The sequence below is a fragment of the Sciurus carolinensis genome, chromosome 14 (genome assembly GCF_902686445.1).
Source record: "Sciurus carolinensis chromosome 14, mSciCar1.2, whole genome shotgun sequence".
In the NCBI taxonomy this organism is placed as follows: Eukaryota; Metazoa; Chordata; class Mammalia; order Rodentia; family Sciuridae; genus Sciurus; species Sciurus carolinensis.
In genome coordinates this window covers 68,947,784-68,974,054 of record NC_062226.1, presented here as the reverse complement: position 1 = coordinate 68,974,054, position 26,271 = coordinate 68,947,784, and the positions used below count along the sequence as shown (strand labels likewise).

The window sequence follows — 26,271 nt, the reverse complement described above, 5'->3', positions numbered from 1 at the left end:
ATGGGGCCAGAGGGACTGTTTCCAACCTGTGAACTTTTGGGGAACACTTTCAAACCATAGTAGGAAGGATGCCTTCTCAGAAGATAAGGAATTTTATTATTTATTTATTTGGCATGATACTAGGAATCGAATGTGGAGTCTTGCACAGCCTAGGCCAGGGCTCTACGACTGAGCTACATCCCAGCCCTTTTATTTTACTTTATTTTCTTCTATTTTCATTTCTACTCATTTTTTGAAATGGGATCTTGCTAACTTGCTGAGGCTGGCCTTGTCCCTACAATCTTCCTGCCTCAGCCAGGCCACCAAGCCCACCAAAGAATTTTCCCTTTTTGGAACCATGAAGAAAGTTTAGAATGGTAATGGATAGAATGAAAACCAATAATCACAATTCATAAGCAACTCTGGTGGCTACTTTAGCCTGTAGCTGAGGGCTAATTGGGGGGGGGGGGGAATGTAAACTAGTTTTGACTAGCCTAGACATTGTCCCCTGTGGCTGCTAGTTTTATATGCTGCTTTCTTGTTTGTATTTCAGTTTTTTACTTGTTCATTTTGTATAGAAATGTCAGAAATATATCTTATTCTGTTTATAGCCACAATTACCAGTATATTATGAGGGGATAGAGACTTCAGTTCATTTTATTAATACAGCAAAGAGTCTTTGAATTCCTACCCCATCTCCAGCATAGCTGTATAGGCACAACCAGAGTCCCCTCCCTCCAGGGCTTATGCTATAGTCCAGGCGCAGGTAATGGACGGAAGACCTGTAATAGGTCAGGAGGTGGTAATACTATGAAGATGACGACTCCAGTTATGGGGACAGGGAATGGCAGTGGTTATTTGAGATAAGGGACCATTGAGCAAGAAGTCTATTTGAGATAAGGGACCATTGAGCAAGAAGTCTGAGAGGAGGGGTCTTTTCTCACTGTTCATTTTTGAGCAAGAAGTCTGAGAGGCGGGGTCTTTTCTCACTGCTCATTTTGGTAGATGTGTACATTTTTGCCTTCCTCCTCCTTTCCCCATTCATTGGGACTCCCGCTCACCTCTTCTTTCCTTTACATAGAAGCTCATCATTGAGGAATTGCCCTGGGAAGCCTTAGGATGCATAGTGTCTCCCTGCGAGCCTCACTCAAATGACTTCCCTGGTGTCGGGCGCTCTGTGTGTCTGACATCATCTTTGGCAACATCCAGCTTCCATTCTTGGCACTCCGGTTCTCCCAAACCAGTGTAACCTGGACGTGGGTGTGCATCAAATTAAATTTTTCATGTGGAAATGTGCACAATAGACTTCAATAAGACTGCCACAAAAATTTCAGTCTTCCTGTTTCCCTTTATTAGCCTGAGAGGGCAGTGATTAAAAGGGACTGAAATAGATTATATCTTCATACATTTCCACTTTCAAACCTGAATGAGTATTAATTTTTTGTATCTGTGATATGGGACAGATAGCTTATTGTGGAAGAAAAAAAATGAACGTGACAGCTGACGTGTGGGTTTTTGCCTTTTAGAATCTAAATAAATGTATACGGAAGTCATTTTAGGATAAACAGGATTAAAATGAGATGTGGACTGAAGTGATGTCTTAGGTAACTAATAATATATCTGCTTCTACATCCTTTTACAAATCATGGTGTCAGATGTTGAAGTCAAAATAAAACTCTTGAAAGTCCTTCAGATATGACATACAGGTTCATAAAATCATTTCCTTCCCAGCCTTTTCCCCTTCTCCCCAAAATAGGGTTTTTATTTCACATTCTTGCCAAAAATATTCAGCTGTAACCCTGGACTAATTTTGATGGCCCACAGAGACTGGGGAGCAAGTTTTATCTGGCTGTGCTACAGTGTGTGTTGGTGTTTCCAGTCACACTGACATTCCACACATCACGGTGTGGCTCTGACCCTGCACATGAACACCTAATCAATCAGCTAAAATACATAAGACCTACAGAACTTGTGAACTAGAGAACCCTTATTTTTAGTAGCACTTAGTCATAGCGGCAGCCTCTCTTGGAGCACACAAGGATAACTTGAAAGTATGTCTGTAATTCACATCACATTTGTAACCACGTTGCTCTAATAAGGAAGGAATTAGGTTAGGAACTCAACCCATGATATGGTGCTTGTATATATGGGCTGAGAATTAAAGCAGCTTGATAGAGTAAGGCGAGATTCCTAATGCCTGCCAGCTGTGACAAGTGAAGGTGTGTCACAAAGTACCATGGACACTGCACACCTTTCAATACAAAGTAGTACAGTGTAGAATGCCTACCTGAGAGGTATAACAGAGGGTGGGAAGGTATCCATTCACATTTTCTTGCCCCCAAAAGACAGTAGAGAATTTGGGCTTGATATCTACTGAAGAGAGCATATAAATAATCACTTGTGTGAACCTTATACTTTGAAGAAGTTAAATTTGGGCTCTGAAACTGGACGGTCTCTGCCCCAGGACAAGTTGTACTTTGTTCCCTCACAGACTGTAGTGAAGATGGGATGAGTCATAGGAGTTGAGCATTTGGAGTGTCTGCAGCAGGTTTAAATGCTAGAGAAGAGCTGGCCACCACTCTTTGAGTACTTCAGAACTGGAGATGCAGATATGGAACAATCGCCAAACAACAGTTTTGCAAATGGTCTTTTGTTCTTAATCCAGATTTTGACATTTGTAATTCTGGCTTGGGACCTCCCTGACCACCAATTACTATGCCTCCCTAACTAATGATTTTATCAGGATAACAAAATATAGAGGAAAAGAATGGCAAAGCAAAATTAATAATACGATATTCAGAGTAAATGTTAACACTCAGAACAAGAAGTATTGTTTCCCATCCATAGAATTCTACTGAAGTAACATACTAAAAGGTATTCCTTTTCTGTATGCAAAACATGATTTTTAGCAGCATTTTAGTGCCCAACATTCTTGTTCAGTTTCTTAAATTTAGAACTGGAATACGTGATTAGAAATCAACAGCTCAGAATAACATAAAATGGCAAAACCCACCTTCACACACTTACATAGCAACCATGTGTGCTGTCTCTCAGTTTATGCAAGTGCATGGGTATGAAGGCTCATATTCTAGAAACACTTTAGTTTTTTTTACAAGATTTGAATCATACATAGTCTACCTATTTTTTTTTTTAACCTAAAATCTCACACATTCCCAAGATTTGAGAGACAATATCATGGCTTTGATGCATCTGAAATTTGGTCGTAATATAAGGTGTCCTACCAAGTTTTTAAAATTCTTGGTAGGGTGAGTTTAATGCATTTAATATTTTTTCATGAAATTAAAGGTAAGGGGAAAAAAGTTTCCATTGTCACCAAAAACCTTAAGAAGTAATATTTATTTTTCCTGTACATCACTTGGGTGTATTAGTTTGAGGAGTGGTTAATGTTTGTTGTTGTTTTCCCTTCTGGGAAGAGGGAGAAAATAAAAAACTCCAGACAAATTACTCGCTGTTAAAAAATACTCTAAAAATATATAACTGTCTCTGAGCAATATGAACAAAACTATTCTAAAAGTAGAGTTTACCTGCCACATGATTTGTAGGAAATGTATTTGTCACACTCAAAAGAACTGCTTTTCAAGTCAGCTTCCATATTTGCACTCTTGGTTATTTGGGGTTTGATAAAACATTTATGAAATTGAAGTCAGTCTCATAAAGTATGTTTCTTCAGGGAGATCTAAGCCAAAGCAAAAGCAGGGAAGTAACATTGTCACGGAGTCCATTTCTAGTTGTCCTCTATTTCAAATAAGACACCATGTTCTTAGTATCTGTTTTTATCACTTTAAAAAATGCTGCAAGAGCATAAAAATAATAAACCAAGTGTTTCTGGAGCCCTGTGGTGTGTAATGGCATGCTGTGGTGGAGGGCCCACCAGCCTGGAAGTCAGGAGAGCTGACTTCTGGTAGTGACTGCCTCAGTAATTTGTAGTATCTGGGAGAGAAAGACAGTGAGTTAGTGTGTATGTTCATGTGTGAGAGAGACCGGGCCACCACATCCTTCTGTGTCAAATGATAGGGTTGGGTTAGATTTTAGATTTTTCTCACTGGGCCCTCTCAGCAGGAGCATGCGTGTGGCGGGGGACAGAGTGGATCCCGGGGACTGAACCCAGGGGTGTTCTACCACTGAGCTGCATCCCAGTCCTTTTGAAGCAGGATCTCGCTAAGTTGCCCAAGCTGACCTTGAACTTGTGATCCTCCTACTTCAGCCTCTCAAGTATCTGGGATTTAAAGATGTATACTACCACAACTAGCAGAATTTTTCTGTAAAAGTACCTCTTCACAAGATTACCTATCAGATTCAGCTGAAGAAACTCCCAAAACACTTGGGTTTCCTGCCACCACCCAGTAGGCACCCCAGGTCCAATTTCAGGGAAATGTTGGAATGAATGACTTTAGAACAGAGCTTCTTAATCTAGGGCCCATAGCTTCATGAATAGTTTTATTGTTTGTTTCTGTGGTACTGGGGATTGAACCTCATGCATGCCAGGCTCCACCAGTGAGCCACATCCCCAGTCCATGCATGGTTTTGCCTTTGGGCCTTTTGTGAAGACAGTGCATAATTTTCTTTAGATACTCAAAAGAGATAGTTGACCTTCTGCAAGACTGAAATTGCAGACCTAAGTCATCTGTTAGAGACCTTGGAAAAAAACACTTTAGTCCTGAGGAAAAATTCTTTAATCTGCCCATCACCTTTGTGAGCCCTTCAGTTGACACGTGTTTGAAAACTCTTAAACTAATTTGAAAATGGATATTAGTGAAATGCAAATGTGCACTGGAAAAAGATGCAGGTGTGACAAGTTCACACTGAATCCCAAGTATTCAGTTCATTTTGGGCTAAAGCGTGGACATTAGTAATTGTCAAGAAGAGAAATGACTTGGAGTCCATGAGTGTCCAGTCGTACATAACAAATGTAATTGATACTGGAAGATGGCTATAGCTGTTTGTTTTTCTGAGCAGCATACTTCAGTAAAAATTTTTAAGTCTACATTGCCCTCATCTTTATTAATACCCACTGAATATCAGCCATATGCAAAATGTGATACTGCAACAAAGAGATATGAAGATATACCTAATAACACCTGCCATTCCGTTGGAAAGCCAGGACAGCCCCCAAAATGTGCATGATCACCTGTGGCAACATATGTCAGGTACCAAGTACTGAGCAAATAGAAAGTGCTCAGGGTTCAGCTGCCATCAAGGTCTCTGAGGTCTGGGGAGGAGGAGAAGGCTTTAGCACCATTGGCAAGAACACTGATCATATTTTAACCCAGCTTTAGTTAATGCAGCCTGTCAGCGAGGGGTTTTCGGAATGGTTTTTAATTAAATGTGGGTATGGTGAGGGAGAAATTGGTTCTTAATCCATTCTAGCATTTTATTCTAAATGGGTACCTACTTTTTGATGTTGCTGTTTGATATGTTCCCAAGAAAATATCAAAATGAACCTAGAAATGATTAAACTGCAGCTCTGACTACTTAAGTTTTCTATCTCCAGTTTGAGTTGACTGTTTATGTTGGTGACCTTCAGGCAGGGTCTTGAAAGGAGAGCATGGAAACAGAAAGAGATTCTTCCATCAAAGCTACATTTCCCTGAAAAATAATATATACCCAAATGGAAGATGGTCCTTCACAAAGAATCTCCGCTGTCTGTCCCTCAGATGTTTGGGCCAAAAAGGGTGAATTCATGCTGAAACCCTTGTGATGGAAAACTAGAACTATCTCAGATTTCTTTGAATTCTTATACTTTGGGGAAATAACTTAAATAATTTACTCACTTCCATAATGAATCAGAACTTTCAGTCCTACCTCTTCTTGACAAGTAAGTTAGACTTGCTTTAAAAATCCAGTTGGAATGCCTAGCTGAAAAGTTGGCACCACAGCATGGTTAATTAGAGAGTCACACGATTCAGAGCTGTTTTCAGAAAGCACTTGGCATTATAAATAAAAATATGGATTCACATGCCAGAAAATTTACCATCTGTCAACAGAGATACTTAAATCCATTTTAATACATATTTAAAGTTAATTTTCTAACAAACTTGCTGTATTCCTTCAACTAATATCCATTCTAGATGGATAAATACCCCAGCAGACGGCAGAAGAGGATCTCTAGAACGCTCCCCCAGCTCTCGTTTTCACTGGGTCGGGTTTTGCTTTGTTGGCTTGCTTGCTTTTAATGTTCATAAAGTTGAGGGCAGCGTACAATAAATTTTTCACTATGGGTTGCCCACTCTCCTCTTCACTAACTCCCCAGTTGTGACTTTGGAAATAGCTGTTACCTAGCGGGAATCTTGAGCATCTAGACCAGAAGGTCAGAATTCTGAGGGTGTTTGTAATTAGTTCCTTTGTTTTATTGCTGTCATTTGGGTAGCATTCACCCTTCACCAGGGTCTTCTAACCATTAGTGGTCCATGTTTGTTAATTAAACCACCACCAATTCTTAAAAATTCACATGGGTCCAGGTTGATGAGTTGAAACCAGAGGGGAGTCTACACTCTTGTTATCAGCAGGCGTATTTTATTTTGATTAATTTAATTCAGTGGCTCTTAATCCTGTCCGCATGACAGAATCACATGGGGAGCAGTTAAAAATACTAATGCCTGGACCACCTGCAGATAGTACATTGTATCTGAGCTTTTAAAAAGCCCTACTCCCAGTTCGGGAGATCCCAAGAGGCAGCCAGGTTCGGACCGCTGGATTTTTTTGGTTGACCACTTCGTGTCTGACTTTCCTGACTGCACCTGTCCTTTACTTTGCTTGAACATGGCAGTCATTGGCCACGTTGCATAGACGTCCTCCCTCATAGTACAGATGAGTTCTCATCAAGCTCAGAGAATTGGGTAAGGGCCACTCAAGTCCAACCAGAGTGTGAACACCATCTGAAAAGATCATCTGACAATTCAGGTAGCAGATTCCCTTGGACTTGACAAATGAGAACCAGCTTGATGTCTCATGACGTTTTTGCCTTAATCTGTGAATATTGACAGAATCTCTTTCAGTTGAATTCATGGGCACTTGTGAAAGCCACCTATTGTCGAGCACTGTCCCAGGCACCAAAGAGGACAGATAAAAATGCAGTGTGAAGGGCATACACGTGAAGCTAAGAAACAGAGGTCAGAGCATATTTTAGTGTGGACATTAGGTGCTACAGGGCAATGTTGGGGGATAAAAGGTCTCTCTGGAATCATATTCTAGAAAAATGACTAGAGAGGAAATAGATATTTGGCCAGGCCTTTAAAAGAGCATGGATAGAACTTACCTGGTGAAATGTGCTGAAATCCAGGCCTGGTGAACAGTCTGCTTAGGAAAGAGCCCTGGGCACATGTGGGGTCGAAGGGGTTGAGCAGTGCAGAAGCATCTCCCACCGGCAGATGAAGGAGCCCATGTCCATCACGAAGGAGCTGCACGGGCCCGCATGAGGGGTTGGGCCATGATTGCTGAAGCCTTAAGAAGTCCCAGTTTACAAAACTAAGTCATGATGAGAGAAATGAGGGCATTTGGTACCCCTGGTGGAGAGATTATCTGCAAGAGGTTGATGAGGGGTTTTACTGGGTTGTTAGGAATGTTTTGTATCTTACATGGTTACATAGGCATTTATGTTTACAAAACCCTGCTTAAACTTTGTTTTATATAAACTGTACCACCAAAACAAAATATATATACACAAATAAATATAAATGTATGCATTCACATACACGTACGAGCGTTTAGGCGTGTGTGTCATCATCATTGTTTACAGTGCTGGGGATCAAACCCAGAGCCTTACACATGCAGGCAAATGCTCTATCACTGAACGGTGTCCCCAGCCCCTAATTTTAAAGTATTCTTAAAGCTATGTTTAAACAGAAAGAAAAACCTATGGATTAAAAGACTTAAAATCCGTAGCAACCAATGGAAATATATTACTGGGATTCCCCTTCAAAAGTTGTTGTTGTTTAATGAGATCATTGAAGAAATTTGATTACTGGCTGGATATGCTATGATCATATGGAATTTGTTTTTAGGTTGAATAGTTTTAGCATTTATAGTTTATGTTTAAAGAATTATTTTTTTAGGGATATATAATAGAATATTTATGGATTAAAAATGATAGAATCTCTAGCTTTCAGACTAATCCAGTGTGAGTGGATAGAGGTGAAAGAGATAAAACCAGATGTCTCCACCATCATTGAAACTAGAAATGGAAACAAAGGAGTTTATTATACAGTCACACACTGGGTAACAATGTTTTGATCAACCATGGACTGTATGTGTGATGGTTGCCCCATGAGAGTATACCACTGGTGACATCATAGCCCTCAGTACAATGTTCACATACTACCTAAGGATGTTTCTCAGAATGTGTCCCCATTGTTAAGTGACTGTACTACTGCTTCCGTTTGTGTATATTTAAGATTTCAATGATAGTAAAAATATATGTGTTTGCATTTAAAATGATGGTTGGTTCTTGGCTAGGAAAATGCTTAATGGGAGTGTTTCTCTACAAGGAGTGTTCTAGCACTCAGGAACTAGTGAGACCCTTTTGAAGGTATGCAGAAGTTTCAAAGTAATGATTAATGGAGTTGGAGGAGGAAGAGATGAAGATAAATGCCCAGCTCTTAAAGTCAGTCAGAGGCAGCTGGGATATTTCATATTGCAATTAAGAGACACATCAGGTCAGACTATAATATATAATATATATATATATTAGCCAGTAGTTTTCAAATTGGGCCACCTGTATCAACTCTTGTGGGTGGGAATGTCAGAAATGTCCATCACTAGGCCTCCATCCCAGAGTCACAGAATGACTTTCTGGTAGCAAGTGCCTGGGAATCTGCACTTATAAATCCCAGGGGGTTGTTATGAATTATTTAATATAACAGTTTTGGGGTTTTTCATGAGTTCTTTTTAAAACTGCCTCAAAATACAGTGATAAAATTACAATTTCAAAGGTTTACTTTAAAAAAAGGAAACAGTGACAACTCTTATGACATTACTGCAAGCAAATGTAAATGTTTGTATTAATACCTTGTTTATAAGGTTTAAGTCATAAAATAACATACAATAAAATATAACAAACTAATTCTTTGACCTTAAAAAAGCAGTATCAAAGGGGTGTAGCTGCCTAGCATGTGCAAGATGGTTCTATCCCCAGCACAGCAAAAAACAAAAAAAAAGTAGATAGGGTTTGGTTTTTTTTTGTTTTGTTTTTTTGTTTTTTTTGTATATCCTTCCATACTTCTAAAATGCACATACACAAATGAAATTTACTAAGATTTCTCCATACTGTTTTATAACCTGTTGTTAAAAATATGATCAGGTATCTATGTTAACAAATGTCCTCCTATATCAACATATTTAATGGCTGCATAGAATTCCTTTGTATAAAGTACCAGAGCTTATTCACTAGTTTCTTTTGGGTAGTATGTGATGTCTGCTATTGAGCAGGGAACCAGTAGCCATCTTCTATGTCTTTTTTTTTTTTTTTTTTTTTTTTTAACATCCTTTGGATAAATTTTCAGAAATCAAATTACTTAGTCAAAGAATAATTTTTAAGAGTGATTTCAAACTTAGTTAATCCATATTCATTATAGAAAAAGAGGTAAATACCATATGTCACCATAGCTGTTTTCATTTTGGCAGTCTTCTAGATAACTTTTATATACTTGTCCATATGTATATTTATATTTTAATAGGATCATACAATACATGGAACTTTGCTTTTGTAATTTAACCATATATTGAAAACACCTTTCCATGTCAGCCACACAGAAAATTCTGATATACCCATAATTACAAAATATTTTTCTGCTTCAGTCAGTGAATAAATATGAAGTGTCCTACATGTGCAGAAGCACTCTGGTAGATGTGATGAGAGAAATAAAGTTGGTCAGAACTATTCCATGCCCTCAAAATATTTAAGTTCAGAAGGAAATCTAAGATGGTCACAAGAACCATCTTGTACCTGGTATATAGATCCCAGAAAGGGACTGGAAGATGGATGTGAGAGCTCAGAGAAAGGAGAGCTGTTTTCAGTGAGGGAGATCAGGGAAGGCCCTGAAAAGGGCATGATGAGAGGGGCTGGCCATGTGGAGGTGAGAAGAAGGGCTTTCCAGGTGGAAAGTAAGCTATGGCAGCCATCAGGAGGTGAGAGACCCCCACCCGCTAGACAGTGGTGGGAATAAGGATGCCAGGTTATGGGTTGTTTAGAATATCTGGCTAAGATCCCAGCAACTCAGGAGGCTGAGGCAGGAGGATGGCAAGTTTGAGGGCAGCTTCAGCAATTTAGCAGAGGCCCTAAGCAACTTAGTGAGAACCTGTCTCAAAATTAAAAGGACCAGAGATGTGGCTCAGTGGTAAAGTGCCTCTAGGTTCAATCTCCAGTACCAAAAAAAAAAATTGTCTAGGTAATGTGGACTACACTTTCCTTGCAAAGGAGGTGCCTCTTAGGTGGTGTCAGGTTTTGTTTGGCTGGAGTAACGATGGCATTAGAGCTGGGTTGGGTATTGCTCTGCGGCAGTGTGTCCTGGGAACGGCAGCGCAAGAAGGGCCAGCAGGATGCTGCCACACTCGTCACCCAGAAGCAAGGATGGCAGCAGCCCAAGCAGAGAGGAAAGAGATGCTGTGGGTCTCCAGTGACCTACGTAAGCACAGTGGGATAATGAAGGAAAGGTTAAGGGTCACAGAAGGACTTGAAAGTTTGAGTTTAAGTGGCTTAGGTAGCATTCCCATTTACTCTAAAAGAAAATACAGCAGGGAAACACTTTTAAAAGGCTGAGCTGCAAGAACCTTTATAAACAAAAACTTTTAAGTTCCTCATCTCCAGTCTCAGCATTACATACTCTATATCCTTTTCTTTCCTGACAGGAAATAATTTGGATTATACCTGTAAGTGTGGAGGCCTTCAGTCAGGAGGGCTGTTAAGCACACAGGCATCCTGGCCTGTGCAAGAACTGGGAACCACAGAAGGAAAGCCTGAGAGTAGCCAGGATGGCTTCCCCTCCCAGGAAAGTGCACCAGCCCTGGTGAACCTGACTGATGACCAGATAGCCGCGGGCCTGTATGGTAAGTCCTCTTTACAGGCCTTGACATCAGGGCTCTAGGGACAGTCAGTATTTCAACCAAATGACACTGCACCTTACTTATAAGTTGACCTGGAAGAAAGATTATATTGATTGGAAAGAAGGCCTAGTCTTTTAAGATTATCAAAAAAAAAAAAACAAGAAAGAAAGAAAGAAAAAAAAGTGAGCCTGATAACAAATGCCAGTTGTCACTGGTTTGATGAAGTCTCAAAGTACTGATAGATTTTCACTCCCATTTAAAGGATGTTGTTAATGGAATCATTTTCTTTGCGTGCACCCACTTTTCCAATGGACTTTGTGCAAATTCCCATATATGCATGCCAATATCTAGATTCACAGAAGTTTTAAGAAAAAGATTATATAGGAAGATTGCCTACTCATTTAACTTGTAGGAGTTATGTTAATTTTGATCACCTTGATTCACTTTTTCATAGTATGTACAAATAATGAAAATACGCTGAAGTCCATCATGAAGAAGAAAGATGGGAACAAAGATTCCAATGGTGCAAAAAAGAATCTTCAGTTCGTTGGCATTAATGGAGGGTAAGGAAAGCTGGCGGTCCTATAGCTCAGCATCATCTGTGTCTGTCTCCTTTGCCTCCTGCCTGTTTAAGTCCCATTTCAAGGTGCCTAGTCTGGGATGCTGCCACATCTTGGTGATGGAAGATTCCCTCCTCAGAAAGGTGCATTTGGGCTTCTCTTCTCCCTTCCTCTTGCTTTCTTTAAGGATGTATCACTCTCTTAAGGACACCTGACGAAGCTGAGCAATTGACATCTCATCTCTTATCTGAAAAAAATGGTCTTCAACCAGAAACAGCAGGCAGCAAGGTTGCTGCTTTGTGTTGGACAGCTGGTACTTACCTGTGCTAGAACTCAGAGAGGAGCAGAAAGAGGTGGAGAGCATCACTCCATGGCCCAGTGACTGTCATCCACTCCTTCAGCATGAGTTGCTTTTTGCTTAGCAACCCATGTTCATGAGCAAAACCATGGGGCCTTTCACCTGAAGAGTAACCTAGCCATGCCATCAGTTCTTTGCTTTCTAAATAGAATGTTTATTAGTTGCTTATTCCTTCTTTTCCAGTTGACTCAGATAAATAGTTAAGGTTCTTTATCTTCCTACAATTGAATCAAAACAATTGACTGAGAGATCCAACAAGAAAGCAATAGTGCAGAGTTAACATTTATAGCAAAGTGAGCCACCAGGGTTGACATGATGGTACCTGTTTTCCAAATCTTCTAAGTTTCATTGGGCAATATGTCCCAGGAGATTTTGGAGGACATGCATCAGAAGACCATTGATCACTTATGTGATCTATTCACTCTGATACTTGGAGACTGATTGGGGCAAAATAGGAAGAACAGAGAAGATAAATAATGAGCAATTGCAGATCTTGATTTATACTAAGCTAGAAGTCCCATGTTGTCCTTTTAACAAGTAGTGTATGATACCACGTGGCAACCCAAGTTGGCCCTTTTAAGTCAGAGCCCATTCAGAACCCACCAGGCATTCATACAGCCTTCCTTTGAATTTCTAAGTGCAGGGTCTAAAACACCACTAGAGAAATTTCTGCAGCCAATCAGCAGATTTGCCTTCATAGAAATTTCTGTCACTGGGTCTCTCTGGGCACACCTTGCATCTCCTGAAATCCCAATTGCCACCTAGGTATGAAACAACTTCAAGTGATGATTCCAGCTCAGATGAAAGCTCTTCTTCCGAGTCAGATGACGAGTGTGATGTCATTGAGTATCCTCCTGAAGAAGAGGAGGAGGAAGAAGAAGATGAAGACATTCGGGGAATGGCAGAAGGGCACCATGCTGTTAATATTGAAGGTTTCAAGTCTACCAGGGTGGACGATGAAATGCAGGTTCAAGAATGTGAACCTGAGAAGGTGGAAATCAGAGAGAGGTGTGGTACATTCCCCTTCCCTCCCCTCTCCCATGTTAAGTGTATGTTGGCAATAGAATTGTCCCATTCAGATTTTGAGATTATATGTATTTATTTGATCTGTTCCTTAGAAGTGTATACATCTGGTCAAGATGCTAATAAAACAAGTACAACATATGGTAACCCCCAGATCCCTTAGGAAAGCAAAGAGAACGGTTTGATAGCTTGTCTCCTTTGAACTTGGAACTCTTTGCTATCTAATTTTACACATGGAACCATTACCCAGTAGAGCTTCCATTGTTTGAACACCTCACATTTAAAGACAAATTTGATATTTTTGGTGACTAGCACACTTTAAAATTTCATTTGGTTTTAGTCATTTATCTTGATGCAAGTATCAGTACTGTTATTACAGGATCATTTTGTGCATGAGGATCATGTACTTGGCCTCAACCAAATATCCCATGTACTGTAAAGATAAGTATCTGTTACACAGCTCTTTGAATGATTGAATGATTGCTCACTGAGTAATCAGGAACACAACAAGGGATTTGGCAATATCATAAATAGCAGCTGAAATAAAATATCTAACACTCTGATTGGCTCAAACTTGTACCTAAAAATTTAGTAATTTTTAAAGACTAAGTAAATATGGATTTGATGCTCATAAAACAGGAGAGAATAGAGATGATGGAAACTTCAGTATGGTTTTTCATTCTGTGAAATATAAATAGAACATTTCAGAAAACTTTAATTTGAAAATGACAGTTAACTGCATTAACACAAGGTAAGTGCTTCCAGTTTATATTGCCAAGTGTTTTCAAATGGTTTGAAATGTTATCTGGTTTTTAAAAGCAACTTTGTTGAGATATAATTTCTTTACCATTGTCATCTGATGTTTAAATTTTCATACAGGTTGAACAATTCTGAGTTACCAGATGTGTGGCTTACTGGTTAGCATTTCGTATGTGTGATAATTTAGATTTTCTCAAACCTTTAAGAGTAAAAAATTCCCAAATGTTACTCCATAATGTCATGAAGACCCAACTGGTCTACTGGAAGCTACCCTCATGAAAAGCCCTTGAACTCTGGCTAGAGATGTTGGCCCTGTATGGCAACATCAATCTCAGATGCTTTAGAGGTGCCTGCAACCATCACAACCCACCTGGGTTGGCTCAGGGCCACTTATCTTTTAAAGGGTTATTGGTTTTAAGATAAAAATGACTTTCCCTTTCTGGTCATTCCTGAGCTATCTTTATTTTCCCCTCTTTTAGGTATGAATTGAGTGAAAAGATGTTGTCTGCATGCAACTTACTAAAAAATAACATAAATGATCCCAAAGCTTTGACCAGCAAAGATATGGTGAGTCTGACCAACATGCACTGTCTTCAGTCTGTATAGAGTACCCAAGGGGCTCTGCTGCTAGGCCTGTCAGCAGCCTGCCCTAGAGCTGCTTTAACTTTTTATTGTATTTGGTCTAATTAGTAATAACGCAGAACTGCTTTTGCATGCAGGCTTCTCCTTGAACTATTTCTAACAGGAGTGAGCATTGTGCTGCACTCCAGCTCCCAGGAGTGCACTGTTTGCTGAGGCCCAACTTTGGATGTCCTCTCCCCACCCTGTACTTTCTTGGGGTGGAGGCATCTGTGAAGCACAGACTTGCAGATAGAAGGAAGGGCTAATTGCCGGCAATCGGTCTTTATGCTTGTTTCCTTTGTTGTTGTTGTTTTTTTTTTTTTGGAAACCTATCTGGGCTGAGGTTAGCATTCTTTTCAGTTATGAAACTGTACATTGTGTTCTGATGTGGAGTGTAGGCAGCCACTATTTTAAACAAAAAATAGTGTGCATTTTCATTTGAGTTTCAGAGATTCAGAAGCAAAGAGGTTGTGGTTGCCCTAGTGACCATGAATGACACAACATAGGACACACAAATATTTCTATGGCAATGATTAGGATGATACTATTGCCAAGCATGTCACCATTCCATGCACTGAGGTTTGGCTACGTAGCTTCCTTCGTAGTCCAGAGCCACACTCCAGTTGACAGCTCCATTTCAATGCATTGAGAAAATGTGGCTTCTGGTGTTCAGATAATAATGCGCATCTGAATCATTACTGATGTTCAATGCTAAATAACATAAAGCAGCAGCTGGTGGAAAGGCTGACTTACAAGGCTTTCAGGTAGGAAATCAGAATATTGCAAGGAACCTAAGGAATTATCTAATCCTAGATAGTTTTTCTCTTACATGACAAACATAATTGGAATGCCATAGCTCCATCACACTGTTCAAAATCGGCAGTGGCTGGCAGAACTATCTGCTGCACCTCCTATGAGGGTGCTCTACACTAGTCCAGCCCCCACTTTACTGAGACCCTGAAGATTGACGCAGCTGGAGCAGCAGCTACTGGATTAGATTAGTAGTGCTGGGACTAGATCAGATGTATATTGACTTCGGGTCTGTTTTGCTTATTCTAATTAAATCATATTGCCTTATATGGCACTTTTTTAAAAATTTAAGTTCTCATATTTATTTATATTGCTATATAAACTTAAATTAATCAGAGCCAGCTAAGCCTTTGTCTGGTTAGTGGACTGGAAAAGGGAATTTGGCTGTGAAATTCAGAAGGAAATACATAAAATTCTTGGTCAAAGGGTTACATAGAATTTCATGTTGAAACTCACCAGTGCAAAGTCAGCCTGAGATCATGCCTTAGTCAGACAGTAAAACCATGAAATGTCACTTCAGTGTAGATATATCCCACCAGATTTAGCCTGAATTTTAAATGGATGTTTTAGGACCCCACATTTTATAGCCATAACAGTTTTACTGTGAGTACAAGGTTATATGCTATAAGAAGTACTTCACGTTTCTGCATCTCCCAGATTGCTGAGCGTGGTGTCATAGACTGTGACCCATACACTTTGAATTTTCATTCACTGGAAAAGTGTTATATTGGACTGTGTGAAGTTGTGGACATGTGAGTGATCCTGTCAGGACACCAGTTATTTAGCATTAATAAATTTAGGACAGCCAGAGGACATAATCTCCCTTTCTGCATGATGAGTCCAAAGAAATAGAAATTTGAATGTTAGATTTGCAGAAAAGGAATTTTTTTTTTTTTAACTGGCCAGGACTGCCACCACCCCGCTTACCTCCCCCCCACCCTTTTTTTTTTTTTTTTAGCCCAGGGATGCTCTACTCTGAGCTATATCTCTACTCATTTTTATTTTTTTTGATACAGGTTCTTGCTATGTTTCTCAGGCTAACCTTGAATTTATCATCCTCTTAAATTTCTGGAATTACAGGCAGGTGCCACCATGCCCAACAAGGACCCTTTTTGAGTGACCTAAAATACGAATGAGTTAAAACTGAATAATCAGTAGCAGAGACACAGAGAGATGGACACTCTAATCTCAACCCCACCTGTTCAGTAGCAAGAGGACTTCCTGGGTAGTAGTGCTTTTGACCTAGGCTTTCTATCTTTCTTTGACTTTTTTTTTTTTTTTTTAAATAAACAGCACAGGACTAGGTTTGTGGCTCAGTGGTAGAGCATTTGTCTGGCATGTGCGGGGCAGTGTTCCATCCTTAGCACCATGTATAAATAAAATAGAGGTGTTGTATCCATCTACAACTATAAATATTTTTTAAAAAATAAGACAAACACCACAGGTGAGTGGTAAACTCGGAAGGCCCGTGGAAATATCTTCATCCCAGCACTGGCTACACTGCGCTTCTTGCAACCCACGTTGAATGTGAGCCCCACAGTTGTATGTCACAGTCTAAGGTCGCCCCAGGCAATTGATCCTAATGAAAAATGAAATGCCTTCCAGGTTTTTGTTTTGTTCTTTCTTAACAAAATGGCTGAACATTTGCATTTAGGATTTGAGTCAGAATTGGTTGGCTGTATTCTCTGTATGGGCTCCCAGCCTAGTGCTAGGGAGGAGCTGCAAGAGTTGGAATTGGTCTGGCCTGGAAGGAAGCAGTGTAATTATAAGTGGGCTAATTAATGTCTTCCTGATTTCTTTGAAAATCATTTGCAAGGCCAGCATAATTCCATAATATTAGCTCATTAGTAAGGCTCGGCCTAACTACTTTATCCTAATCACAAACACTGTAAAGAGAAGATATCCCCAGTTTTCAGTCAAGGAAACAAATACAGAATAAGTACCTTCCCCAGGGTTATTTGGGGCCCTGCTCCTCATGAAGGAACTCAGGGGAAGGAGGGTCTTGCTCCAGCCCCATTGCTCTTTTATGGAAATTAGAATGTAATACTGTATACAGTTTACAATCTGGAGGAATGTTCCAGCCTGGCATTCAAGGCTGTTCTTGGGACTCTTTTGTGAGCTGATTCTAACTGCATACACTTTGACTATAAAAGGCTGGTTACTTAGGCGCTCAGCTAATCTCAGAAAGGCCTATAAATAGAACTAATGGCAGCTTGGTGTGTTGGCAGAGGTTCTGTCTGAACACCCTCCAGCACGAGTGGTTCCGCGTGTCCAGTCAGAAGTCGGCAGTGCCAGCCATGGTGGGCGACTACATAGCTGCATTTGAGGCCGTCTCCCCGGACGTGCTCCGCTACATCATCAATATGGCTGACGGCAACGGCAACACAGCCCTCCACTACAGTGTGTCCCACTCTAACTTCGAGATCGTCAAGCTGCTGCTGGACGCAGGTACAGTGGCCGTGCCTGTCTTTTCTCTCAGGGCACTCAGGTTGTGACTCACAAGAGCAGGCTGATTCACTCCTGGATTTTTTGACAATCCCAAGTCCTTTCATTGTTTTTCCGTGTGTTGGGGCAAAAATATTGTCAGGTCGGGCAGGGGAGGGTAAAGTTTAAACAAAATCAGACAACAACACAGATTCCAGATCTTTTTTGGCTACAGGTCAGCTACATTCAGGTGAGGTGTATCCCTGGTAATAAATGACTCACCTTCATGCCTGCACTGAATCATGCAGGCTTAGCTGGTTTGCTCTCAAGAGACAGGCTCCTGCTCACAGGAGCAGAGTCAGAGCTCTCGTGCCTGTGAACCACTTGGCTTGTCCTTACACACTGACCACTAGCTAGTGGCCTTTGCAGAGGTGAGTTGGTATTCATGACAGAGACCAAGCAAAGATACAATACAATCAGTGTTCCCTAAATTTACTATTGAGGAATCAGCATAAATTGTGTTACTCTTCTATCTGAACCATCTTAATAAGAGCAGTGGAAAATTATTTGCCATTCCAGAATACAGCCCACAGATGCATTCAATGCAAAGTGAGAGCAATACTTGAGAAGTAGATTGACTTTTTAAGCAGTGTATTTCAGTCATCCCAGAATAACTGATTTCAGTTTAATTAATGGACATAATGTCAACACCTGATTTAGGATATATAATGAAACTGTCCAGTTTTTCTTTGTCTCTTGTCCAGTGGCCTTATATTTTCTGCTATTTGCGGAGTGTAAGACTAATGCAGAAAAGAAATCCAGGCAGATTTTATCTCCTTCCCTCTTTAAGCTGGCTTATTCCCTATTTTGGGTTCCATATTAGGGTAGAACTGCTTCCAGCTGACAAGAAGGAATTTCAGGCCTCCTCTCTTTAGACTTTCCAGACTATAAACAGAGCTAGTGATAATGTCAGCCCCCATTAAAATAGTAGTGAACAATATCCAGAAAAACTGAAAAGGATTACTTCAGGATAACTCCAGAAAGGTACAATTTTATATACCTTTGAAATGCTGAAGTAGAAAGATATGTTGGCAGATAAAATGATTTTAATTCTGTGGTTGAGTCACTTTTACCACTTTTAATTTTTGCTGCTCACCATTATGGGCTGAGATTCTAGATCCATAAAGTGTGACCGTGGGATGCTTGAGACCCTGGACCCTCAAGAACACACATGCTCTCCTAGCTCCTCCTCCACATAGCCTTCTCTTTTCACATAAAACACACTTTTGTAAATGCCATTATGTCTTTGTAGGCACTTGATTGGGACCTCGAGATAAGTTCCTGGTACCATCTCTTCTTGCCCCTTTATGAGAGAACTATACTGGACATTTGGTCACACACAAAAGCTGCTTTCCAACACACACCATCATCTTTTCATTTGATTAGAAACGTGCTTCAGGAGCTTTTAAGTGCCCAGGGGATAATTTAGAAGAGCTTCTAGCTCATGAGGTCTTAGTGCTTGGCAGTTTCTTAGAGGACTTCTGCATTGTTATTGCTCTCAGACCACAAGTACCAGAGTTTGGTCATTAAAATTCTGTGTTTAGGCACCTGGAAGAGCAGAAGTAAATTGAGGACTGCAGAGCTGAGTAGCGTATTCGGGGTTCTATGCTCAACTTTTGCAAACCCTCAGCTCTCTGCACCCTCCCCTTGAGTTTCTAAATGTCTAGATCCCACATGAGCACTTCTTCTCAGAGCAGCCATTACTTAGAAGCACCTCAGACAGACCTGTAGACTGTTGCCGTTCAATCACCAGTGGCAAGCAAGGTGTTCTGCAGCCACTCGCTGTCATTTCTGCTGCTGCAGGCCTTGTGAGATGGTAAACATCTTTGGTTTGGCATAAAAGCATCTCGTTTCCTTGTGAGTCACTTAGTCTCTGAGCACTCAAGGCCCTTTCACTGGGTTCTTTTGGATACCATTCCTTCAGTTCTCATGGACGTCTGCTGTTAGGAGCTGGCTCCTCCCTAAAGAGCCTCGTTTCTTACAGACGTGTGTAATGTGGATCACCAGAACAAGGCAGGGTACACTCCCATCATGCTGGCAGCGCTTGCAGCCGTGGAGGCAGAGAAAGACATGCAGGTTGTGGAAGAACTCTTTGGCTGCGGGGACGTGAATGCCAAGGCCAGTCAGGTCAGTGCACTTGCTTTGTTAATGGCTGCTCAAACTGGCCTCAGCAGATCTGTTGTGGTCCACTTCCAGCTCTGAGTCCTTGTTGACCAAATACACCAATGACACGTGGGCTTCGCTGTCACACTGGAAACCTCTTTCTCCTTTGCCTGGCCTTCCCTGTCTGCAGAGTTTGCACAGAAACTGCAAGCCTGACTTCTTAAATGACTCGGAGTCCTTATCATACACCCAGGACATACTCATTCCTTCCTGACTGTCTTCGTGTCAGGTTGGAGACCCAAGTCTAGGTGTATTCCCAGCTTGACTTTTAAACATGGTCTGAACTTTCCAGCTATCCTGAGAGAGCTACAGTGAAAAATTGACTCCTTACTTTGACCTCCCTTATCTCCTAGCTTGCAAGAAACTAGTTAGTCCATGCCTGCCACTCGGCCCTGAGTAATTGCACACACAATTCTTTGTCATCACGCTGTTCTTGTCCTCTTCCCCACAGGCCACCTCCCTGGTAGCTCATTCTACACTTCTGAAATCCACTGTCATTTCTCCCCTCAGGCAGGGCAGACCGCCCTTATGCTGGCAGTCAGTCATGGGCGAATAGACATGGTGAGGGGCCTGCTGGCCTGTGGAGCTGACGTCAACATTCAGGATGACGAGGGCTCCACAGCCCTGATGTGTGCCAGCGAGCACGGACACGTGGAGATCGTCAAGCTGCTGCTAGCCCAGCCCGGATGCAACGGCCACTTGGAGGACAATGTAAGCTGTCTCCATTGGGCCAGTGACACACCCATCTCTGCTTTCTTTATGGATCCATGTTGGCATCCAGGCCCCCTCCTTTTATCGCTCAGCTTGGCAGCTGTGTGCAGCCTAATGCACCTATTAACTAAAGTGAAGGGCAGAAAGGCAAATAGGCCTCACCCCAAAATTCATAAAAGGTGATTTATGGGCACGTATGAGGACCAGTATGCTAAAGGAAAATAAAATCAGTCCAGGCAACATCCAAGAAATCCATCTAGAAAGGACATTCTTAGTAGAAACTGGGTCATTTATGACTGAAACCAGTTCCTTCTTCCTTGAGCAGAACACTTTCTTTACCCAAATGAAGTACAAACAGGTGATATACTGTGGCCCGTCAAAATGAGTAACTTAGGATATCTCCTAAGATCTGGCTGCTTTGCACATTTTCCCACTTCGGCTCAATCTGATCCCATTGTCTTCACTCTGATCTCATCCCATTCCCAAGTTGTTACCAAGCCCAGATAACCCCTAACTGAAAACATTTGTAAGGCAAGGGGATGCTTCTAGGGTCTCCAGGCCCAAGGGGAAGAGCACTATAGAAGGCATTTAACTAACCTGTGGGCAGGAAAGCAGGCCATGGGTCACAGAGGTTGGAACCAGAGCTTCCTTTCACGCAGAACACCAAAAAGCTAAGAGGGGAAAACATCCTCCTTTGCAATAAATTTCAGATCCCACTGGGCTCAAGCCAACACCAATTTGCTTAGCCAGAAGAGCAAACCAGTAGAGGCTTATTACTGCGATGAAGGCAGACCAGCTTCTGCTCCCTAGTTACCTCCACCAGAGAACACTTGAGCTACCAGGTACCCTCAGTCCCCCTCAGGAGACTGAGTTGCCAACTTACCTTTCCTCAAGACTATGTCACATGTGTTTTGTTTTGTTGGTTGACTTTTAACTTTCTGCAAAGAGCAGCTTATAGATCAGTAATAAGATTTCATAGAACCACAGGGAATTCCAGAAATTCTGGCCACCCTAACCAGTTGACCACTTCCTTATCCATAACTGAGTAGAACATCCAACTGGCCTCCAAGGAGAAACGCAGGTCCCAGAAGTCACAGTGTGGTAGGGAACAACCCTGATTCTAAACCGTGTAAAATTGTTTCCTGCTGCTCATGACCAGAACCAAATCTTTTAATTCAAGACTAGACAGAAAAGCTGTGTTGCCCTCTGCCTTGGTGCTCCATATATATCTCTGCAATTTAATGGAAATCAAGGTATTAACTGAATTCTTTTTTTCCATATGTACTTGTTTCCCCTGGTACTTCCATAAGATAGGTAGGTATATCTTAAGGATTCACAAGTCCACGGGGTTGAATGCTTACTTACACATGGATGTGATGTGCAGCATTCTATAAAGATAGGATTTCACAGCTCCCTCCCCCAGAACGTTTAGAAAATGGCTAGGTCCACCATGGTACATGGATGGTCATTTGTAATTTTAAGAAAAGAAACTTAAACCGGTGTGGACAGACCCCCATTCTGTCCTACTGCCCTCTTCTGGTAGCAGAATGATTGAATAGAAATTCTTCATGGGCAGCCTGCATTTTTTAGAGATCCCTGGTATACAGGCCTCTTTGCTGAACACTGATAGAGACAAAGCCAGTGGAATGAGTCTTCTCATGACCCATGTCTTGAGGTGGCCTCATTCATCTTCACATCCTTGGGCCTCAACACTTGGCCAACCATGTTTCTAAAGAACTGAACAATGGTTAAGTATGTGGTTCTCATCAACTACTGGAGTGTATGGTGGTAACTTTTGACTGTCTGAAGGTTTAAGAAACCCAACCTGGCTGCTTCTTTATCTTTCATCCTCAGGACGGCAGCACTGCACTCTCGATAGCCCTGGAAGCAGGACACAAAGACATCGCAGTTCTTCTGTACGCCCACGTCAATTTCGCAAAAGCCCAGTCTCCGGTTAGTGTCGTGCATTTGGAAGTAGGCTGCAATCCACAGACTAGCAGGTCCCCTTCCTCTCGGAGTTGACAGGGGACATGGGTTTTATGTTAAGAATTCATTTCTAGCTGAGCACAGTGGCACACACCTGTAATCCCAGCAATTTGGGAGGCTGAGGCAGGAGGATTGAGAGTTCAAGCTAGCCTCAGCAGATTAGTGAGGCACTTAGCAACTCAGAAAGACCCTGTCTCTAAATAAAACATAAAAAAGGGTTGGGGATGTGACTCGGTGGTTAAGCACCCTTGTGTTCAATCCTTGGTATGAAAATAATAATAATAATAATAATTAATTTGTAGCCCACCCTCAAGGCCTCAAGAGCTGAGGTATAGTTGAGGTTGTTCCTTGGGAGTCACATGGTCTCACATGGAGGTTTTATTCTGTGCCTAATTATCCAAGTGGTACAGGTTGAGCCCAGGGATATATGTCACCTTGTTCCTGAAGCCATCAGTGGGCAACTTGACGTCTCAGGACAGCTGGATATGCTGGGTCTGGCTGGCCTTGGAGCAAGGCCTACTCCTGGTGAACATCTGCAGCCAGCACTCATGGGTGGTTGTCAGCTGTGGTGGTCTAAGTTCCAATGTCACAGGGGACACATCTGTCTGAGGTCATCTATTAATCCCAAAGTATTTTTTTTTCCTTTCCCGTTTTCTAGAGCACTCCGAGGCTTGGAAGGAAGACATCTCCTGGTCCTACCCACCGAGGTTCATTTGATTGATTGTTTGGAAATAGCCCTCCACTTATATGCCACCATGAAGCTGCTAATTGTTCCTGTTGGGGTGACAGATACTGAATGTATATGTTCTGTGCCTGAGCTCACCAGCAAACAGAAGCATACGGCACAGGTTCAAGGCTGACGCGTTGGGAGGGGAAGCAGAGCCGGTGAGAGATTGCCAGCTGGCCACGTAGGCCTTCTCTCTGGCTGTCTTCTCTCTGTGGGGCTTGAACCCCGTCTCTCTGGCTGTTGAGTCTCTGCTCCGTTATGTACAGTTCTAGGATATGGTAACCTGAACTGAAAGGGCAACCTCTCCCCCTTCTTCCTATAATTCAAAGAAATGTCTGTTTCTCATTGTTATATTTTTGAAATTTTCCACAAATATATATGCATTTACCTAAATGTGGAACCATTGGAAAATGCTTCCAAAATCCATTCCAGCATGGTTTTGTTCATTTTTCTTGTCTTATTTTAAAATAAGGAAGTTGAGGTAACTTCGATCATCAGCAAGTTGGGCTCCACGCTGGTAGTTTCCCAGGTTTAAAAATAGAAGATGGAATCTCAAACCATATAAAACTCATGAAATATTTTCAGTGGGTTTTATCTAGGTGGATGTATTATGACTTTTTATATAAAGGTATCTGTATGATATTGACACAGTATTTTCAACTTTTATATTCCATAGTGATTAAAAAGAATTACATATAACATTACCATATTTTTAACAATTGCACAACCCCACATATACATAATGATAAAGGTTGAATCGTTAGAGGAATTGGCTCTGTATTTACCTCTAGAGAAACTTAGTTCTCCGTTTATTTATGGATTCCTTTATACCATGTCACTCTTACTTTGGTCCTGTATGTATTTAAATGTTTGAAGTGCCTTAGATTCTTGCCATATTTTCAAAATAAAATTTCATTAAGCTCTCTTCCTTGTCCCTGCTTCATCTGACAGGTGTCTGCCCTGAATCTGTTGACTTACAGCTGTGGCAGCAAACTGATGGATGAATTGAGAGGAGAGCAGTGCACTGTCCAGTAGGCTTGGGCTCCCAGGGGGCAGGTCTTCAGAGCACGTGTGACTCCATCCCTGACTTGCATATCACAAGGCTGATGTTTAAGACTATTAGACAAGCAGCTCATCAGCCAGGTAATCTCCCAGGGGAACCTCTGAGTCTTCTCAGGTCCAGTTATCCTTAACTCAGTTGATTGTGACAGGTTGAAATATAGGGACAAGAAAGAAGAGATGAAACCACAGACTTTATGTTTTGCTTTGTGTAGAGAAGACCCTGTGGAGCTGTAAAGCCAAACTGGCGATTCAGGCAGCCCCAGGGTAACTGACTGCTCCCGATACCAGGCCCCTCTGTGAACTCTGAAAGTGAGGTCACAGTGACTAGGACTCTGAGCCCCTGTTCTGCCCATGGCAGATCTGCTAGCTCTAGGATTCAGGCTGAATATTGGATCAGGTAGTTATTCAAGCCAAGTTCCTGGGAATCCAAAATGGCACAACCAGTTAAAACAGACCAGAGCGGGACTTGAGAAGAAGAGCCATTTTTGTTTGCCTCTTAATGGCCTTGACATGCCTTTTGGGCAAAGAGGACTGTACCTCAGGTGGTTTGTGATCCTGAGGATTTTCTTTGTTCCATCTGAGAAAGAAAGATAATATTTTAAATGCCTGAAGAGATGAACCCCTGCCTCTCTGAGCTCTCTTTCAGATTTCTGGTGCTCAATTTTAAAGAAAAACGAATGCTTGTTTTATCTTTGAGTCAGGTCTTATACAGTGTATATCTAACCTCTCAATACCACAGGCTGGCACTAGCCTTGTTTGCTCTCACAACATGGGCACTTCAAATGCTCTTTATCTTGGGATCTTGGCATTCTACCTACAAGAGCCCGATTATCCCCATTGGTACAGCTGTGAGTTGCTGAGGCACAACTCCGTAAAGGGACTTGTGACAGGGGGCTTGGGTAAGGTCCCCAACTGAGTTTGGCATAGGGCAAGACTCCTCCCACTTTTCTTGACTAAGAGGTGACAGCCAATTTCCCAGAAACCCTGGCTGTGAAGACTGAGCAGCTAAAGCCTGGAAACAACCCCAAAACAACAGGAATGGAGCAGTGGGGACCTTGAGACTTTGATGTTAAATGACACCTTGTCCTGCTGCTGTTATGACCGAAGTGACAACTGGACCTCACACCATAGGGAGATGATTTGCTACTGGAGAGATTTACCAGAAACACGATACCTAGCCCAAGTCTCCATATACATGAGTGTTGAGCCCATTTCTGTAAGTTGTCAGTACCCCGAGAACAGTTTTACCCCTTTGTCGTACTGCAAATACGTGACAAATCCTTATATATAGAAAGAAAACTTATTTTTCCCTCAAAGGAAATAATGAGCAACTAACTTCCTTTAAATCCTGGTGGGTCCTTTTTTCAGGTACCCAATTTTTATGATGCTTTAGGCTAATCTTTCCCTTTACAGCAGGCATGAGAACTTCGTGAGGGAGCTGGTGGAAAATGCACATCCGGCCGCACCCTGGGAATTCTGACCCATTAGCCTGGGAATCTGCATCAGCACACATCCAGGCATTTCTCTGTGAGGTATTAGGTCCTCACTAAAGATTTGTTGTCACAAATTACGAGATGTTCTACGTAAGTTCTTTTCCAAACAAGTCAAGTAGGCTCTAGGGAGCTCTATCCAGACCAGAAATGTTAGATGTTGTCTTTGATGGGTCAGTAGCTACTTTTGCTGCTGTTGATGGCGACACCACAGTCTGTCATTTGTCTACTCTGAGTGGCATTTCTGCATCTCCTGGAGCAGTTATTTCTACAAGGCCAGGAAACACAACTACCCTGGTACCATTTTCTGTGTTAACAGGAACATGAGGGTGACTCAGGACTAACATGACAGCAGCTGAGTGGGCAGGCAGCTCTTCAAGTATTTTCCCAAGTTGATCTTTTGCTTCCCCACTTCCCCATGGAGCTGGGCCATTACTACTCAGGGAGAAGGCCATGAACCCTTGCTTTTTGGCTTTGAGA

The 26,271-nt window shown here is 41.7% G+C and overlaps 1 protein-coding gene across 4 annotated transcripts in view; it reads left to right on the top strand.

The window, feature by feature from the left end:
- Kank1 (KN motif and ankyrin repeat domains 1) overlaps positions 1 to 24,164 on the top strand; it is a 203,974-nt gene extending 179,810 nt beyond the window's left edge. For 3 of the 4 annotated variants that reach the window (XM_047523888.1, XM_047523890.1, XM_047523892.1), the window contains 9 exons: positions 10,843 to 11,040; positions 11,492 to 11,600; positions 12,721 to 12,963; positions 14,217 to 14,304; positions 17,397 to 17,616; positions 19,637 to 19,779; positions 20,326 to 20,526; positions 22,381 to 22,479; positions 23,171 to 24,164. In XM_047523888.1, coding sequence (XP_047379844.1) covers positions 10,843 to 11,040; positions 11,492 to 11,600; positions 12,721 to 12,963; positions 14,217 to 14,304; positions 17,397 to 17,616; positions 19,637 to 19,779; positions 20,326 to 20,526; positions 22,381 to 22,479; positions 23,171 to 23,233 — 1,364 coding nt within the window. In that variant the 3' untranslated portion in view covers positions 23,234 to 24,164. The remainder of the gene's footprint in view (positions 1 to 10,842; positions 11,041 to 11,491; positions 11,601 to 12,720; positions 12,964 to 14,216; positions 14,305 to 17,396; positions 17,617 to 19,636; positions 19,780 to 20,325; positions 20,527 to 22,380; positions 22,480 to 23,170) is intronic. The other variant, XM_047523891.1, reaches the window with a different exon arrangement.
- Positions 24,165 to 26,271: the final 2,107 nt, after the last annotated feature.